The following is a 17,467-nucleotide window of genomic DNA, read 5'->3' as shown; positions in this document are numbered from 1 at the left end:
CTGCTCCAGGTAGGGGCAGGGTCAGAGAGAAGGGAGCCTAAGGGAGATGTAAAGGTGTTTGGGGTGTTCAGGGAGCACCAGCACCTCAGGTGTGACCTCTGGTGTCTACCCGTCACCCAACTGCAGCACGTGTATCAGCTAGACCTGGTAAAACTGTCCTGGCAGATGTACTGCACCAGGTTCAGGGTAACCAATCATCAGTGAGTTAGTGGGCTGTCTACCCCAAGCACGTGGAGCTTCTGGTAGAACGGGCAGATGAGAACAATATGTTCCAACAGGCAGTGAAGCAGGCAGCAGATGGTGGGGGTTTGAGGACAGTGTAAGGCTGAACTGGTTTAAGGGCCGACAGCCTGGGAAAGAACTGAGGGGTTAGGGGTGGAGGATGAAGGATAGATCAGGATGGACAAGAAGAGGGAGAAGGGGAGCGTCACTCGTAATGGTCCGATAAAGGAGTATCAGAGTTCTTCAGCACAGAAGTGGGCCGTGTGGGTCCAAAGGGAGGGAGGGGAGCCAGCCCAGCTGTGCCCCAGGCCCTTGTCAGACCGCCCCTAGAATACTGTGCTCTGCTCTGGGGCTGCGGGTGTTATTTGTAGGATGAAGTCGTCCTTGTGGTGCGCTGACCTTCTCTGGTGCTGGCCTCACACTGGGGTGAGGAGGTGGCCCCCAGGCAGGGTGATGGACAAAATGGCATCCTGCAGGGCTCAAGCCAGTGAGATTCGGACCGAATCCTCCCCAGTTAGGACAATGAGTTTCTCATACCCTACTGCCTCAAGCTGCTTCTAACTCCCAAACTGTCCATGCTGATCATTCCTTGACCAAAAGTTGGCCTACTTTACAGCCACAACTAGGAATATTGTCCCCTGTGGCAAAAAGAGTTGCGGTGGTGGGGCAGGTGCCCGGGAGACTGAGGACAGTCTGGCTACAATAACGCTGGCAAGGAGGTAACCAGACCCATAGACCTTGGAGAGTTGGGCTTGAGGGGAGGAGGCCCCTCAGGAGCTGCCGGTCAGTGGCTGAAAGGGCCAAGCATGGGTCCTGCCACGTCGATGCCCTGGAACAAGCCCCCAGTTATCTCCAGTTAGTCATTATTTTGCTGCCTGGCTCCCATCTACAGATAACTGTGAAATGCCCCCGAGCTTGGGCAGCTGGATTTAACTTCAGGGGCAGAGGAGAAAACAGAACTGAGGAAGCCCCTGCTAAGGCTCTTCACGGCAGAGCCTGGGCTCCCTGCACCTCAGGGGCTGAACCGGGATTTAGTCTGTGCCCCTCCCTGACTCCTGGGGGAGTCGATAAGTAGCTTTTATGTAGCACTTTCAGGTTTGCAAAGCACTTTACGTACAGGATCCCATTTGATCCTTGCAGCAACCCTGGGAGGTAGTCTGTGTCTGGATTTGAACTCTGCTCTTCCTGCTCTTCTGCGGCTTGGTGGTAAAGTGGATAGAGCACTGGAATCAGGAAGACATCCTTCTGAATTCAAATCCAGCCTCTGAGGCTGATAACACTTATCAGGGATGTTATAACAGGGTATAGACTGGACTGACTCAGTCACTCCACTACTATTAAGTGCCTGCTGAACTTGCCCTCAGGGGGCTTCCACTCTACTTCTCCTAGGATTCTTCGACTTCTTTTGAGCATTTTCCGACGTTGGGCAGTGTCTGCGTTTTGTTTTGTTCTGTTTTCTGTGGGAAGGAGGCTGATTCCCCACCCCGGCCCAAGAAGGTAATCGTGAAATCGCAAGCATTTATGTGGTACCTACTACATACTAGCGGTGAAGCCTAGGTACCCTTTCTCAGAATAAAGTATTTAAATGCATAACATAAAACGCCCAGGATTACAAGGAGGCCAGCTAGGCTGAAATGAAATCAACACTTTTTTAATGCCAGGGGCCCACTGGATCGTAAGCTCGCTTCTGTGTTTGCTGGTGGATCCCACGTGACGCAGAGCCAGAAACGCCCCCCCCCCCCCAAAGTCTGGATGGCCTCTTCCAGCCCTTCCAGGTCTTTCCCAAGACAGGAACCTAAGAATCACCCTGGGACGCTCCGAGGCCCACTGAAGTCATGTGGAGTTGCCCTCGTGAGGGCATAAATGTCCGGGTACAGTTGGGCGCACGCGCAGACGCGGCACCACGCCCAGTCATCGCTCTTCCAGGTGTCGTAAGAGTTGTTTCAGACTTCCTCACCCCGCCCACTGAGTCGGAAGCGAGCTTCTCTCAGTGCGCGTGCGTCGAAACTAGACGCCTAGCCAATCAGAGTCTATTACGACTCCTGTACGCGCCCGCCGGCGTGGGGCGGGAGCTGCATTCTGCACGTGCGCAGTCCCCTGCAGGCCCTTCCTTCTCGTTCGGCGCCGCCAACATGGTGAGTAGGAGCGGGCTGGGGCTCCGGGCCTCGGGGCTCGGGAGGGCCTGCCGCGGGGTCGCTCGTGGGGGCGCCGGGTTCCGAGAACCCAGCAGGCGGTCGCGGGGAGGACCTGATGGTGGGAGGGAGCCTGGAGCCGCGGCAGAGCCCACGGGGCGAGGGCGCGTTCCCCGGCTCCCGGCGCGTGCGGGGAAGCCGGGGTCGGGGCCCCGACCGGGACTTAGGGCGCCTGCGCGGGGCCCCGCCGGGTCGTGGTGCGCCTGCGCGGGGCCAGGGTGGCCTAGCCTCGATCTGGCTCAGCTCTCGGGCCACGCGGACCCTGGGGCGGAGAGCGGAGGGTCGGGGGGAGACCGCCGCGCCCTGCCAGAGGGCCGAAGAGGGGGTCTCGGGCAGCGGCCCCGGGATCATGCGCTTATCCCGGTGCTACTAAGTGTCGGTCGGGATACCCAGAAAGGTCGCGATAATCGTGACCTCCCGGAGCTCGCTCTAATAAGGGAGGAGCGTGCAAGCGGTCACCTCCAAACCCGATAGGACGGGCTGGAACGGAGGGGCTTCGGAGGCTTCCGAGGAAAGTGGAGGCTCAGCGGTTAATGGCGTTGCCTAAGGCACCGGGGTGCGGGCTGGAGGGTCCTCTTCACCCCGAGCCCAGACCTCCTTCCTCTGCCCTCGGAATGCTTCTTGATCGCCTTTCCTGGAGGAAGGAAAGCCTCGGAGGGAAGTGCAGGGAGGCTTACCCCTTTTACAAATGGGGAAACTGACGCCAGCTGAACGAAGTTCAGTTAAGTGACCAACTGAACGAAGAGCTTAACAGGTTTTAAGTGAGAGGCCCTGGGTTTAAAACTTTGACTCCATGCATAGGGGCCTGAACAGCGTTGGTCTAGGCTCCCCGGCCCTGGTTAGAGCTTTAGGCCGTAGGAGATCTGTTGCTCCATCATTTTAACACACTTGTCCAGCTCCTTTACTTAACTTGACATTTGTTAGTGGCTGCTGCATTAGTTTAAGTCTTTATATTTTTGTTTAACAGTAGTCCTAATGTTTTTTTTTTCTCCCCCCTCCCCCCCCAAACAGGTATTCAAGCGCTATGTGGAAATTGGCCGGGTGGCCTACATTTCCTTTGGGCCACATGCCGGCAAGCTGGTGGCTATTGTGGATGTTATTGATCAGAACAGGGTAGGTTTATGTAAACATTGGTTTTCCATAGGTGTTCGATATTGCCCAAAGTGTCAACCGCCAATAACACTTTGTATTCTTTAAGCCATCCTCACATTGTTTTTGAGTTTCACCACAACACTTGCAATCTAGATTGCATTATTCCAGTTTTTGGTCCACAACTCTTAAACTGCCCTTCATCTGTTGACAACTTCAAGTCAAGTCATTATTACGTAGTACCTACTCTGTGCCAGCTACTGTACTAAGCATTGGAGATCGAGAAAAGCAAAAGACAATTTCTGCCTTCAAGCAGCTCATGCACTAGTGAGGGAGGCAGCGTGCAAACACGTATGTGCTAACTACTGTGGAACTTTACACAAACTGGATAAATTGGAGATAAGTCAACAGAAGAAACTAGTTTTAAGGGGTATCTGGAACATACACATCTGTGGGAGAAGGAATTTTAGGTGGGACTTATAGGAAGCTGGGGAAGGCAGGGGGCGGAGATGAGTGAGAGAATTCCAGGCATGGGGGAAAGTGGGCAGAGGCCACTGTCAGTGGATCAGAGCATGTAGGGTGTGGATTATGAAGGGTTTTGTATTTGTTCCTGCTGTCATGTGGGGAACTGGAGTTATTTAATGGGGAAGAAGGCAATGACATGGTCACAACTACTGACGAAGATCAGGTGAACAGCCCAGTGGAGAATGGGTTGGAGTAGGAAGAGACAAGGCAGGCAAAAAACCCTCACCCCCGCAGCTATTGCAGTAATCTAGGAGCGGGGTGATTGGAGAGTTTGTACTAGAGGAGAGAGAGGGATACATTCAAGAGAACTTTCAAAGGTAAGTGAGAGGGAGGAGTTGAGGAGGACACCTGGATTGTAATCCTGGGTGGCTGAAAGCATACCGTTCACAGTAATGTGAAAGGTAGGAAGAGGGTTGGGAAATGTTAATGACTTAAGTTTTAGACATGTTGAGTTTAAAATGTCTACAGGACATCCAGGTTGAAATGACTGATGAGTAGTTAGAGCTTGGAGGTTGAGAGAGATGTTAGGGCTGTATAAGTGACAATTATGAAAACCGAGAGAATTACATCCATGAGAGCTGATGAGATCAATGAGTGAAATAGTATAGAGGGAGAAGAGGGTCCACCACAGATCATTGAGGGACGCTTTTAATGTGAGTGGGCCTAACCTGGATAAAGATGGAGCAGATGAGCCTGAGAAGGAATGGCCAGTGGGGGGGAGGAAATTAGCAGAAGAGGGTAATTGACGAGATCAAAGGCTGTAGAGAGATGAGGAATTAGGAGGATTAAGAAAAGGTAATTAGATTGGGCAATTTGGTAATTTTAGGAGTTGGAAGCCAGATTTGAGCATTTAGAAGAGAGGAAACAAATAACTATACCTGACCTTGGGTTTAGTCACCAAAGAGCAGAGATATGTGGTTGGTGGGTGGCTATTGGGGGACACCTGGGGATGTTTGCAGGCAATAGGGAAGCTGCCAGGATGTGGGGAGAGATTGAAGATAAGGGAGAATAGAAGTGATAGAGGAAGCAGTCAGCTGGAGGATCTGGGATGGGATCATGTGTGCACAGAGGAAATCCATGTGACCCAGGGGTGAAGGAAAACTGATTTGTAGCTTCATCTTAGAGCATTGATGTGCACTCACTGTTTTATCCATAGTTGTACAACAGACACAACTTTAACTGGGGGTCTTCCTGACTTTTAAGCCACCTTTCCTGTCCTCCATGCCCCCAGAAAGAAACAGGCTCAGAGAGGGTAAGAGATGTACCTAAAGTCACACAGCTTATGAACCTGAGTTAGGACTATAATTGAGGTCTTTACCATACTGTAAAAGACTTAAGATTTCTCAACAGTGTTTTTAACCACAATGTTACTTTGGAGAGGTGATAATCAGGAAATATTCACTCCTTTATTGTGTTGGATACCGTAGGGAATACACAGAAGGTTATACGTTTTAACACTTTGTCATGTGTCTTACATAACTTACCTCATTTGATCCTCATAATCATCCTCTGAGGTAGGTGCTGTTATTGTCTCCATTTTTTTTTTCAGGAAACTGAGACAGATTCAGGGTAAGTGACTTGCCCAGGATATTACAGAGACAGTGTCTGAGGCCAGATTTGAATGAACTGATCCCAAATCCAACACTTATCTGCTATACTGTATCACTGAGCTGAGGACTTAAGGTGCCACACATTTTGAATTATGAGGCCTGCAATTTAGTCCATCCTTAATCATTCAGTATTTATATGTCTCTCTGGTACAAGGCAGGGAGGGTACAAAGGTAAAAGGGATTTAGCATCTAGTGGAGAAGAGAAATCATACACAGAGCCATGCTTTGGAGTAGAATACAAATCCATAAAACAGGAGGTGGCAAATCCCATCCATACATCCATCCTGATCTGACTCACCATGTCACTACCCTTGTCGTCTCTCACCCTGGTATTTTATAAAGACAGATCTGACCAGGTCAGTTTACTACTCTCAGATCTTCCCATTGCATTTAGGATAAAAATAATCTGGAATCAATGTTTCCACAGTGCCACCTTTCCAGCTTTATTTCATATTACTTTTATCCACTTCTCAACTCAGCCTTCTGTCCCCCACTACATTCCCACACGCATTCCCATGCCTTCTGGCATCTCATTTCTCTGTCAAAATCTCCAAGAACTTCAACTCCCAGGTTAGGTGCCATCTCCTTAACCCTCCTTGGTCCCCCCAGCCCAGTGTTTTCACCCTCTGATTTTCCTGGACCACTTTCATCTGAAGGGATGCTTTGTTCTTGTCACCCCCATTTTGTGTTATACCGATCTGTCTAGCAGATTAGAAGATCCTTGACAGTGGAGACTGTCATTTTTAAAATGTTTGTTCCAGCACTTAATGGAATGATGAATAAGTATAATAAGTGCTCATCTGTGAAATGGGAATAATAGCACCTGCATCGAAGGGGTGTTGTGAGGACCAAATAAGATAACTGTAAAATGCTTAGCATAGCCTGGCACACAGTAAGTGCTTTGTAAATATTGTTATTAGTTTAAAATTTGGGGCTTGTGAAGTAATAGAGAGTAAATAGTATTTTGCCTGATCTGGAAAAGGAAGTCATGAGAGGAGGATTTCTTTTTTACTCTGCCCTGCTTTTGTGATTTGGGGGGGTAGTGTTAACATTGTAGTGATGTCAGACTTTAGCCAGTGCTGCAGAGCATTCGTTGACTACACTTAGCTGCCAGTTGGGGGCTTGGAAGTATGAATTATCCACAGCATAACCTGACTTGACTATACCTAGAAGCTCATTATGGTGCCCCTTGGCCTTTTAAACTCTCCCAGTGAATTGGATGTTGTTTCCAACTCATTCAGCCAGTGTTGAGGCCCTGCTGTGGAGACCACAGAAGAAATGGAAGCCATGGTTCTGTGCCTGTAATTGTACAGTTCCATTGTGTTTCCTATTCTTTGTGGGGCGCTGTTTGGAAAGGGAGTGCTTCAGTGGTCATTGGACCGTAGTTTGAGCTTCATTTCCCCCTGATATTCCTGTGCCTTGTACAGATGGGACTGGAGGGTGACTGGGTCTTGCCCTTGTCTGTTTTAGGCTTTGGTTGATGGCCCATGCAGTGGTGTGAGGAGGCAGGCCATGCCATTTAAATGTATGCAACTTACGGACTTCGTGCTCAAGTTCCCACACAGGTAACTTTCTCTTCATTGTTTAAACAATATTTATCCGTTTGTTTAATTCAGAAGAACTTGGGGAAATTTCGTTTTTCTCTTCAGTAATATCTGTACATATTTAACTATCTTAAGACTGAATGATGTAAATGGTGGTGTTTGTTTATGGATTTTTCTTTTGCCACTGTAACACTGCAGTGTATTGGGTTCCTTTTCTTAGCTGATGTTTGGTCACTTTCTGAAAGACCATAAGACATTAAGAAAAGCATATGCTGGAGATGCATGTGATGATTATTTAGGGCTCTGAGAGATTACAGTCTTAACTGACATGCACTGGCCAGATTTATGTGGGCAGTCATAACCCTTGCCTCTTGTATTTTGTTTGTTTCATTGTGATACCCCACTTTCTCCATGTGTCATCTTTACCCAAAAGCAACTGGCCTGGTACCGCAAATACAGTGCTGCACACCCTTAGGAAGGGTCTTTAGATCTTCAGTAACAAAATTAGAGTGGATGCCTGGCAGCTGGGCAGTCCACTGATTGGGAGTCTTCACTGCCCCTGCCTGGGATTCTTCATGGGATTATAGTTGCTAGAATAAGATCATTTTAAGATTGTCCTTTCATTTTATAGCTGAAGAAACTGGACCAGGAAGAGGGGAGAGTGAGTTACCTAGGGGCACACAGGCTGGATTCAAATTCAAGTGTCCAGACCCCCAGACCCAGGGCTCCTTTCTGCTTGGCTTGGCTGCATTCTTTGAGTGGTTACTTTGCTTGAGTTTTGCCTGAACAACAGCACACAATTTTCCTTCTGCTTATGTGTCTAGTTCAGAAGACAGCATTTCACTGGCCATACCTCCCAGATTAAATGCTTTCATAAAAGTGTCACTGAGATGACACTTAGTTGTAACCCTGATTTTAGCTTGGTCAGAAGCCCCAGGCCATGTTGCCATTTGTCAGCTGGTTGATCAAGCCGCTTGTGCGTGTGCAAGATTGTGTGTATGTGTGTGACACTACTAGGCACAGGGTATATACAAGGCTAGTGAAGGTACTCATTGAAGAGCCAGCAGAGGATTCATGGCCTCCTGTACGGGGAGAACTCTGTCATTGTCTTCTCGGTCTGGCTCTGAGGGGCCTGCTCAGGGGTGTTGATGGACCTTGCATCTCCTTTGAGCAGGAAGGACTTGTTTTTAAAAGTTAACTCTCTTGATTCTGGGTTTGCTGTATAAAATGATACTTAGTCGGTGTTGAGTGACTAAGCCACAGTGAAGGACCAATTAGCCTGAAGATAGTTTTTAAAAAGAATATCTGTTGCTAAAGAGCTCTGCAGCATCAGGGCTAGTAATAGTTTAATATAAGTTCAAGTACAAGAAATCTGGAATATTGATTAATTTTGTCTTCTCTTTCTAGTGCTCGTCAGAAGTATGTCCGGGCTGCTTGGGAGAAAGAAAAGATCAATACAAAATGGAAAGCCACAAGATGGGCCAAGAAGATTGAAGCCAGAGAAAGGGTATTGATTGGGTGTTGGGTGAGGGGCTTCAAGAGTTCTCCTAACATCTTAGAGGTGTAGAAAAATTAATTTTTTATTTTCTCAACAGAAAGCTAAGATGACAGATTTTGACCGTTACAAAGTCATGAAGGCCAAGAAAATGGTAAGTGATAAGTTTTTTATGTTCTTAAAGTAATAGCTCTGTCAGGGATGTCAGTGCACAACCTTTCCACATGCTCTAAGGTAACCAAGCTACCTGATCTTCACAAACTGGGGCTGCCATTGGCTGTTTCTTAACAACTCATGGCATTTAGATGGGTGTAGGTCTGGGCTTCTGGAAGAGAACTAGGTCTGCCTTTTAAAATGTTACCGAATTGCACGTTCAGAAGTCCTTGTGGCCCAGTGACTGTATTCACGTGATGGCAGATTTATTCCAAGAATTCCTTTCCTCACATTTCTTATCATTAAGTAACATTCTTTCTTGTGAAGACCTTGGAGAGCTCAACTGTTGCTTGTTATAAGTGCACCCTCAGTTGGGAATTGGACCTTGCTGCCTTGGTTTTGTTTACATCCTGACTCTAAAGTGGATCACCTGGCATAATCTTTGCTGGTCTTAACACAGTCGGGACTTAACAGGATCCTTCCTGCCTTTGAGCCTTTCCTGTACATGTAAGGTAGATGAGCCGAGGACATTTGGGTGTGTAAATGGGGGCTCAGAAAACATTGAGCAAGCAGTGATTTCTGTCCTGTTGTAAAACTATTTCAGAGAAACCGAATTATCAAGCATGAAGTAAAGAAGCTCCAAAAGGCGTCTACCCAGAAGGGGTCTCCCAAGAAGGGGGCTGCCCAGAAGGCGCTGGCCGCAAAGGTTTCCGCCAAGAAGGTCCCCTCAAAGAAGGCTGAGGGTCAGAAGGCCGCCCCGGGCCAGAAGGCTCAGAAGGGTCAGAAAGCCTCTGGCCAGAAGGCCCCAGCCAAGAAAGGACCCGCCCAGAAGGGACCTGCCCAGAAAGGACCTGCCCAGAAAACAGCTGCTCCAAAGGCCAAAAAATGAGAGGCTGCCAGAAATCAAATAAAGGTTTTGCTACACACCTAGTGTCGCGATGGTTCTTTGTTGAGTTGGAGTTTAATCTCATGTGATGGAGAGCCAGCCCTTGTCACATCAGTTCAGATGACAGTTCTGCCGCCTCGCAGCTGTGTGACCCTGGGTGCATAACTTACTCATTGGCCCAGTTTCCTCATCCTTAAGACGAGGGCGCTTCTAGCTCTAAATTTATGATCCTAGCTTATCCAACGTAGAAAGGACATATTCGCCCATGGTGTGGGTATGTTCATCCTGAGGAGGGCTGGATGGAGGTGGATGGACAGCTGAGGCTCTTGACGTTGCTGAGTTTTTCAGGCAGTTGCCTGACTGGAGTGGACTACTTAACTAGTGAGCAAAGAAAAGCAGGTTGTGCTGTTGAATGATGCAGGTGTGCGATTGCGTGTTTTTCACATTTGAGATGGGTAAAGTGGTAGCTTTAAATAAGTAAGATTAAATAATGATCTGTTCAAAGTGTCTGGTTATAATGAACTGTCTCAAAATCCCCTTCAGACAGTCAGATCTTTAATATTAATTACCTAGCGTATGCTAGTGTGGTACAGTGGAGGAAGCGCCAGGTCCAGAGTTCAGAAGACATCATCTGAATTGAAATCTGGACTTGGACCCTTGCTAGCTGTGTGATGAGTTGCTTTACCCTGTTTGCCTCCGTTTCCTCATCTATAAAATGGGCTGGAGAAGGAAATGGCAAAACACTCTACTATCTGCCAAGAAAATCCCCCAAGGGGTCAGAAGGGAGATGTGACTGAACAGCTAGTCATAGGACAGAAGCCTGTTATGTGCTTGGCATTGGGTTTAGACAAAAATATCCCTGCTTTTCAAGATTTGTATTCCAATGTGTACGAATATAGACAAATGAGTGGATCCAATATTGTGCAAAATAATTTTAAGAGCATTAACGCTGAGATCAGGAGAGGTCTGCTGGAGTTGGCATTTGAGCTGTTGTGGAGAAGGCCTGGGATTTTAGGAGTTGTGTTGGGGGTGGTGTTGAGGAATGAGTTCCGGATAATGAAACCAACTGGGAAGGGGGGAAAGGCCTTTTTAGCAATGGAGACCAGTAAAGAGACTATACTGTCGTCAAGACTGTGGCAACAATTGTTCTAGAGCAGGTGTGTGAGAACTCCCAGCAGACCAAATGGAGCCAGAGGCAGATTAAAATTAATTGGAAAATGTTTAACAGACGTACAAGATGTTGAGTTAGCTCTGAACCCATTTGAGGTTACCTTGGCAAAGATACTGGAGTGGTTTGCCGTTTTCTTCTCCAGTTTGTTTGACATGACGAAACTGAAGCAAACAGGTAAGTGACTTGGTCAGGGTCACACAGTAACTGAGGCCAGATTTGAATTCAAGATGAGTCTTCCTGACTCCAGGCCTGGCTCTCTCTGCATTATGGCGCTGTCACCTATCTGCCACAGGCACTGCTAGATCGCTAGGGGAGCATCTGAGATGAAGGAAACCCTGAACTCTCAGTGTATATGCCAATGAGAGAAGTAAGGAGATACAGAATACGTATTAAGAGAATAAATTCAAAGTAGTAGTTTGAGGACACTAGCAGTTGAGGGCATCAGGAAAATCTTCAGGTAGAAGGTGTTGCGTCTTGTAGGAAGGTGAGGACGAAGGAGGAAGGACAGTCTGGAGAAGGGATAGTTCTTGCAAAGGCTGGCGGATAGGAGGGAATGCTGGTTTGGGTGAACCGCAGAGTGTGGGAAGAGTTTGGGGCAAGGTTGTAAAAGGCTTTGAGAGAAACAGGAATGTAAATTTTATTCTGGAGGCAATAAAAAGCTACTGGTGTTGGCATTATGGGGAATGAGGTGGTCACATCTGCATTGAAGGGACATCTTCCCTACACATTTTCTTATAGCACCACGGTATTTCATGGACCCCAATTTGTTTAGCTATTCCCCAATCAATGGATATGAAACTCAAGTTTGTTTCCAGTTCTTTGTGACTACAAAAAGTGCTGTGAATATTTGGTTTATGTGAAACCTTTCTTTTTGCCAATGACATCTTTATACTATATGTTATAGAACCTCCTTGTCATTGTCTCTTGGGATTCTGTTCTGGCACCTCTTCTCTTTGTAGTCTGCTTGGTGATCTCATCAGCTCCCATGGATTTAATGACCATCTCTATGCTGCCCACTGTCAAAGGAACTTTTCTGTCCCAGCCTCTAAGTTGATCTCCCATCTTGCATCTCCTTGCCATTACTGCCTTTCAGACATTTTAATTTGGAAGTTCAGTAATATTAATCAGCTCAACATGACCGAAACAGAATTCATTCCCTTTCCACCTTAACCCTCCCTACCTTCTACCATCCCTGTAACTGTAGAGGGCACCACCAATTCTCCCAGGCCCTCAGGCTCACAACCTAGGAGTCATCCTGGACTTCTCAATTCCTCTCCACCTCCATATTCAGTATGGTGCCAAGACCCGTCTATGTCACCTCTGCAGCCTCTCTCGAGTATGCCCCTTTCTCTGACGTGGCCCCCACACTAGTGCTGGCCCTCGTCACCTTATACCTGATTATTGCAATAGCTGCTAGTGGGTCTTGCCTGCCTCAAATCTCTTCCCACGCCAAGCCATTCTCCATTCAGCCACTAAAGTGATTTTCCTAAAGCACAGGCCTGATCATGTCACCGCTTCACTCAATAAATTCCAGTTACTCCCTACTTCCTGTGTACTTCCTGATTTCCCTGGCTTCAGTTAAGTTCCAACTAAAATCCCATGTTTCACAGGAAACCTTTTTCAACCTCTCTTAATTCTAGTGTCTACCCTCTCTTTTTTACTATTTTTTTTTCTGTATATAGTTTTTCAGTACATATTTGCTTGTCTCCCCCATTTGATTGTAAACTCTTTGAGGGCAGGCAGTCTTTTGCCTTTTTTGTATTCCTAGCACTTAGTACAGTGCCTGGCACGTAGTAGGTACTTAATACATGCTTATTGACTGACTCATCTTTGCCAATTTGCTGGCTGTGAAGTTAAACCACGGATTTATTTTGATTCACGTTTCTCTTATTGGTGATTTGAATAATTGTTTTGTGTAGTTGTTAATAGTTTGCAGTTCTTTTGAGCATTGTTCATATCCTTCATTTATCTATTGAAGGATAGATTTTGGTCTTGTATATTTCTGTTAGTTGTCTATATATCTTATATACCAGACCCTCATCAGAGATATTTGATACAAAAGTTTTTTGCCCAATTGATGGCATCCCTTCTTACCCTAGCTGCATTAATTTTGTTTATGCAAGAGCTTTTCAATTTTATGTAATCACAATTAGCTATTTTATCTTGTGTCATTATGTCTATCCCTTTGGTTTGGTTTGGTTTAGAATTTAGCCCATAGCCTTAATTGTGAAAGGTACTTGATCTCTCTCTCCTTTTTTGAATGGTATAATCTTTAATATCTAAGTCATGTATCCATTTTGAGTTTATCGTTGTAAGATGTTGGTCTAAACTTGGTTTCGGCGAGTTTTCCCAGAAATTATTAGCAACGTAGAGTTCTTTCTTGTTATTTATGATTTTGGGTTTATTGTACGCTAGGTTATTGTGTTCAGTTATTTCTGACTCGTTGTCTATTCCGGTGATCTGTTAGCAAATTTTTTTAAGCTAGTAGCAGATATTTTTGATGATTGCTGTTTAAAATATAGTCTGAGTGCTACTCTCCCTTCAATCCTACTTTTTTCATTATTTCTCTTAATCTAGATATTTTGTTCTTTTAAATAGATTTTGTTTTTATTTTATCTAACTGTAGAATACTTCCTCTGTAATTTGTTATAGTACTTAAGCTAAATTAGCTTAGATAGTAGTGCCATTTTTATTACATTGGCATATTTCAGCTGTGAGCACTGTTTATACCTTCAGTTAAGGTGTTATTTATTTCTTTAATTAAGTTACATTTTGTAATTATTTCTATACTGGTATTGAGTGATTTGGTATATTGGTTCCCTGATATTTTATGCATTTTGTATTTATTTTGAATGTGACTTCTCTTTCTCTTGTGGTTTTTGTCATTGCTATACAAAAATGTGGATTATAATAGATTTATTTTGTCTCCTGCTACTTTGCTGCAGTGATTGTTTAAATTAGTTTCTCTGCTAATTCCCTAGAATTTTTTAAGTGCTTCTTCATTTTGCACCTTTATGTCATCAGCAAATAGGGATAGTTTTGTTGCCTATTTGTCTTTTTATCCTTTTATTTTTAATTTTTCTCTTGTGTTATTGTTACCGCTAGTATTTCTAGAACTGTCAGATAATAGTGGGGAAAAGAACATCCTTATTTTACTCTTATGTATAAGGAAAGCTAATGTTTCATTGTTGCATATAAATGCTAGTTTTGGGGGGGGTTTTATAGAAATTTTTTAATCATTATAAAATGGCTCTTTTTATGGCTATGCTTTGTAGGGTTTTAGCATAAATAAGTGTTGTACTTTGTCAATGGCTTTTTTTCTGCACTTATTGATGTTTTTGAGTGTTTTTGCTTTTTAGTATGATTTTTAATTGATTTTCAAATGTCAAACCATGCTTACCTCCTAAATATTTCTCATTAACAATATTATCCTATAGCTCTTTTTATTTGCTTTCTTCCTGGGTTTAGATATTAAGGTTTTATTTGTCTCTTAAAAGAAATTTGGTAGAGAGACAACATGGTGTGCTGGCTATGGAGCCTGCCTTGGAGCCAGGAAGGTCTGGGTTTAAGTCTTCATGCAGACATTGAATATGTGATCCTGGGCAAGTTACTTAACTTCTCAATGCTCTGGGCAACCATCTAAGACTGTAAGTTACAGAGGTGCCAACCTGCACTGGTAGAGGGAGTTTCCTTGTCTTGGCATCCCCTTATACAATTACATCACAGGTCCAGTCTTTATCTTCTTTCTCCAAAAGGAGTGTGGTAGAACCTGTGTGCTTTGTGATAAATATTTTCCATTAACCTCTCCATAGGGGATTCATCCAACTTGATGGAAGCATTTCCCTTACAGACTGGGTGTCTCAGGGGTACCGGTGTGCCACTTGTGTTTTTCCTCTGTTGTATCTAAGCATCATAAGATCTACAGCTTTGAGGAATGTGAGATACCATGCAAGTCAACTGTCAGGTGAAACTGAGGCCCAGAGAGGGGTAAATGACTTGCCTAAAGTCACACAGGTAGTCACTCACCTTCCATTATCATGCCCAGGAGGAGCTAAGCCATTCCACTCTGAACCCCATCTCTTCTTCAGCTAAGCCACTTGAGTCCAGTCTCCAGCCTGCCTCCTCCCACTTCCACCTCTTGGGCTGGAAACTGTCATAAAATCAATGTTACCATTTCTTCTGGAAAGGCTATGTCAATTGTGTCAACCTAGACCGGTGGATCCCAACATTTTTCCCCAGGAACCCCTTTCAACGGGAAAAAAAAAGTTGTAAACTCCCAGGTAATTTAATATGCCACTCATAATATTCTTTTATATTAATTCATTAAGTGCTTATAATAAAATGATAACTTTTGCCCCCAAATTTCTGAATTAAAAATTACAATATGTAATTATAATAATAAAACATAATATTTCATTCTAATTTTGAAGACAAAATATAAAATTAAGAACTAATTATAAAGCAATTAAGAATATTTTAAGTGGGACATTCTCCAAGAATTAAGTAATCTAGCAAGACTGAATATGCTTATTATCTTTAAAACTCCATATTTTCTTTATTTTACAAATTCTGTTGAAAATAAGTAACTGTTAAAATGAAATGAGTACAACTTGGAAGATGTTTGACATAATGTAGTTATCATGTATAACTTAATTTTGATGCTTGACTTTTTTGTTTGAACAAAGTTTGGCTCAACACCAGACAAACAGTCTTAAATTTGGTTCTGCTTTGAATATATTTTTGTATTTTTATTTAAAACAAGAATAAAATGAAAGTGCTCATACAAATATGTGCAGGAAAATGGAAGAAAAATTTTGCAAGCTTGCTGAGAGATAGAAATTCATTTGAAATATTTTGGCAACCTAACCAATTGTCAAAAAATGAAAAGCTAGTTATATAAAATATTTAACTTTTCCACTGGCTAATGACAAGGGCATGTTAAACAATAAAAGTACTTCAAGTTCAATTGCATATATTGTTTCATTTTTAACAATATATAAATTAAGCTTTTAGAGAAAGACTGTCTTCAGATATGACTTTCTTCTCTTCTGTCACTGGCATACTGGCTGTACACCCTTGTAGAAACTCTACTGAATAACTGACCAGCGTCGCCAACCAGTTCATTTGAAAAGTTGCCAGATGGAAGAATAGTAACATAAATAGTAACATAAATGGAGGATAAATTTAAGTTTGGAAAACAGACTTAATACTTTAATGAGAGGCAAGATTCCAGTGCTTAGCACAGTGCCTGGTCCATAGTACGTGCTTAACAAATGTTTGTTGATGGATAAAAGATAAGGTTTGTTTCTGCAGAATTTTCGTAATGGTCCATGGTAGTTTTCAGATGACTTATAATGTGCATGACCAACAACCATGGTCTTCAAACAGCTTGACATTTGCGCTGTAAGAATAAAAGCATTTGTAACATCCTGATCACATGATTACACTGCTGAGGAAATATGATTACTGAGTAACCAAGGACAAGGGAGCTAATCTGCAATGTACAGAACACAAATGAGGATGTATGCATGCATCTGATGATTTATTGGGAATCAGATTGCATTCAAATGTTGAACCTTCATGGTGGTTTGGAAACAACTTGATGACATTGAGAAATTACAAGAAGACGTTATGCTTAAGTCAGAAGAGGTCAGTTTGATGTGATTACTGCACAGAATCCAAAGTCATTGTGGACAGGGTCATGAAGGTTTTGAATCACTGCAGAAACAAACCTATAATGCTTCAAATACATGCGCATATTATTGCAGAGGAAAAATGTATCAGGCATAATTGGCAGTAATTTACTGTTTAAGGCACCATTAAGTAAATTTTATTGTGAATCCCTTGGACCATTTATCATGAACCCACCGTTAAATGGGAACCACTCACCTTGGCCCTATTTCACTCTCCATCTCTGTGACTTCCCAGAACAGGAAAAAACCCTTCTTTGACTACCCCTTTCCCTATGTATGTTGTCTCCTCCTAAGAATGTAAGCCCCTTTGAGGGCACCTATTTTTTTGCTTTTGTACTTGTAGCCCTAGAACTAAAACTTAGCACAGAGCCTAGAACATTGTAAACATTGAATAAATGCTTTTTCATTCATTCATTCAGTACTCAAGGTCAAGTGCTTTTTCTACCATACTGGCTGCCTTTTGTCTCATTGCCTAGCTACTTTTTAGGTCATGCGTGTCTTTGGTAATGTCCTTTATTCTATGTCTTCCATGAAAGTAGTTCAGATGCAAAGTAAGTTTTTTTTTTTAAAGAGTTAATAGTTTTTATCCTAGGTCCCTTCTGGGTTTAAATCTCTGATCCTGTGATTTGTAAGCAGTAGGGAAAGACTAGGGTTACAGGGTTGTTCTTTGCCTTCCTGTGGAGTACAAGCACTTCAGCTCCTCCTGGTGGCTTTTTCATCCTGTAATATGCAGAATTTTAGGTGGAAAAGAATTTATTACTTTCTTTTTCATTTTAATCTACATAGCATCTCATGTGTTAAGTCCTTTTCTCTCCACTGACACACCTACCATCCTAATTCATCCCTTCATCACCTCTTGCATAGACTATTGTAATTGTCTTTTAAAG

The 17,467-nt window shown here is 43.8% G+C and overlaps 1 protein-coding gene across 1 annotated transcript; it reads left to right on the top strand.

Moving 5' to 3' along the window:
* The first annotated feature begins 2,235 nt into the window (after positions 1–2,235).
* LOC114050555 (60S ribosomal protein L14-like) lies at positions 2,236–9,756 on the top strand. The gene is made up of 6 exons (XM_027872336.1): positions 2,236–2,357; positions 3,426–3,527; positions 7,109–7,203; positions 8,590–8,689; positions 8,778–8,831; positions 9,435–9,756. Exons 1-6 carry the CDS (start codon positions 2,355–2,357, stop codon positions 9,717–9,719), a joined length of 639 nt encoding a protein of 212 aa, XP_027728137.1. The 5' UTR covers positions 2,236–2,354; the 3' UTR covers positions 9,720–9,756.
* Positions 9,757–17,467: the final 7,711 nt, after the last annotated feature.

The sequence above is a fragment of the Vombatus ursinus genome, unplaced genomic scaffold (assembly GCF_900497805.2).
Source record: "Vombatus ursinus unplaced genomic scaffold, bare-nosed wombat genome assembly UNPS02014799.1, whole genome shotgun sequence".
NCBI classification, from domain to species: Eukaryota; Metazoa; Chordata; class Mammalia; order Diprotodontia; family Vombatidae; genus Vombatus; species Vombatus ursinus.
This window is presented reverse-complemented; position numbering and strand designations above follow the sequence as displayed.

Excerpts from the sequence above, each read along its gene's own strand:
- LOC114050555 (XM_027872336.1), top strand. Across the intron at positions 3,528-7,108 it reads ATGTTATTGATCAGAACAGG|GCTTTGGTTGATGGCCCATG; the intron begins GTAGGTTTATGT and ends TGTCTGTTTTAG. Across the intron at positions 7,204-8,589 it reads GTGCTCAAGTTCCCACACAG|TGCTCGTCAGAAGTATGTCC; the intron begins GTAACTTTCTCT and ends TTCTCTTTCTAG.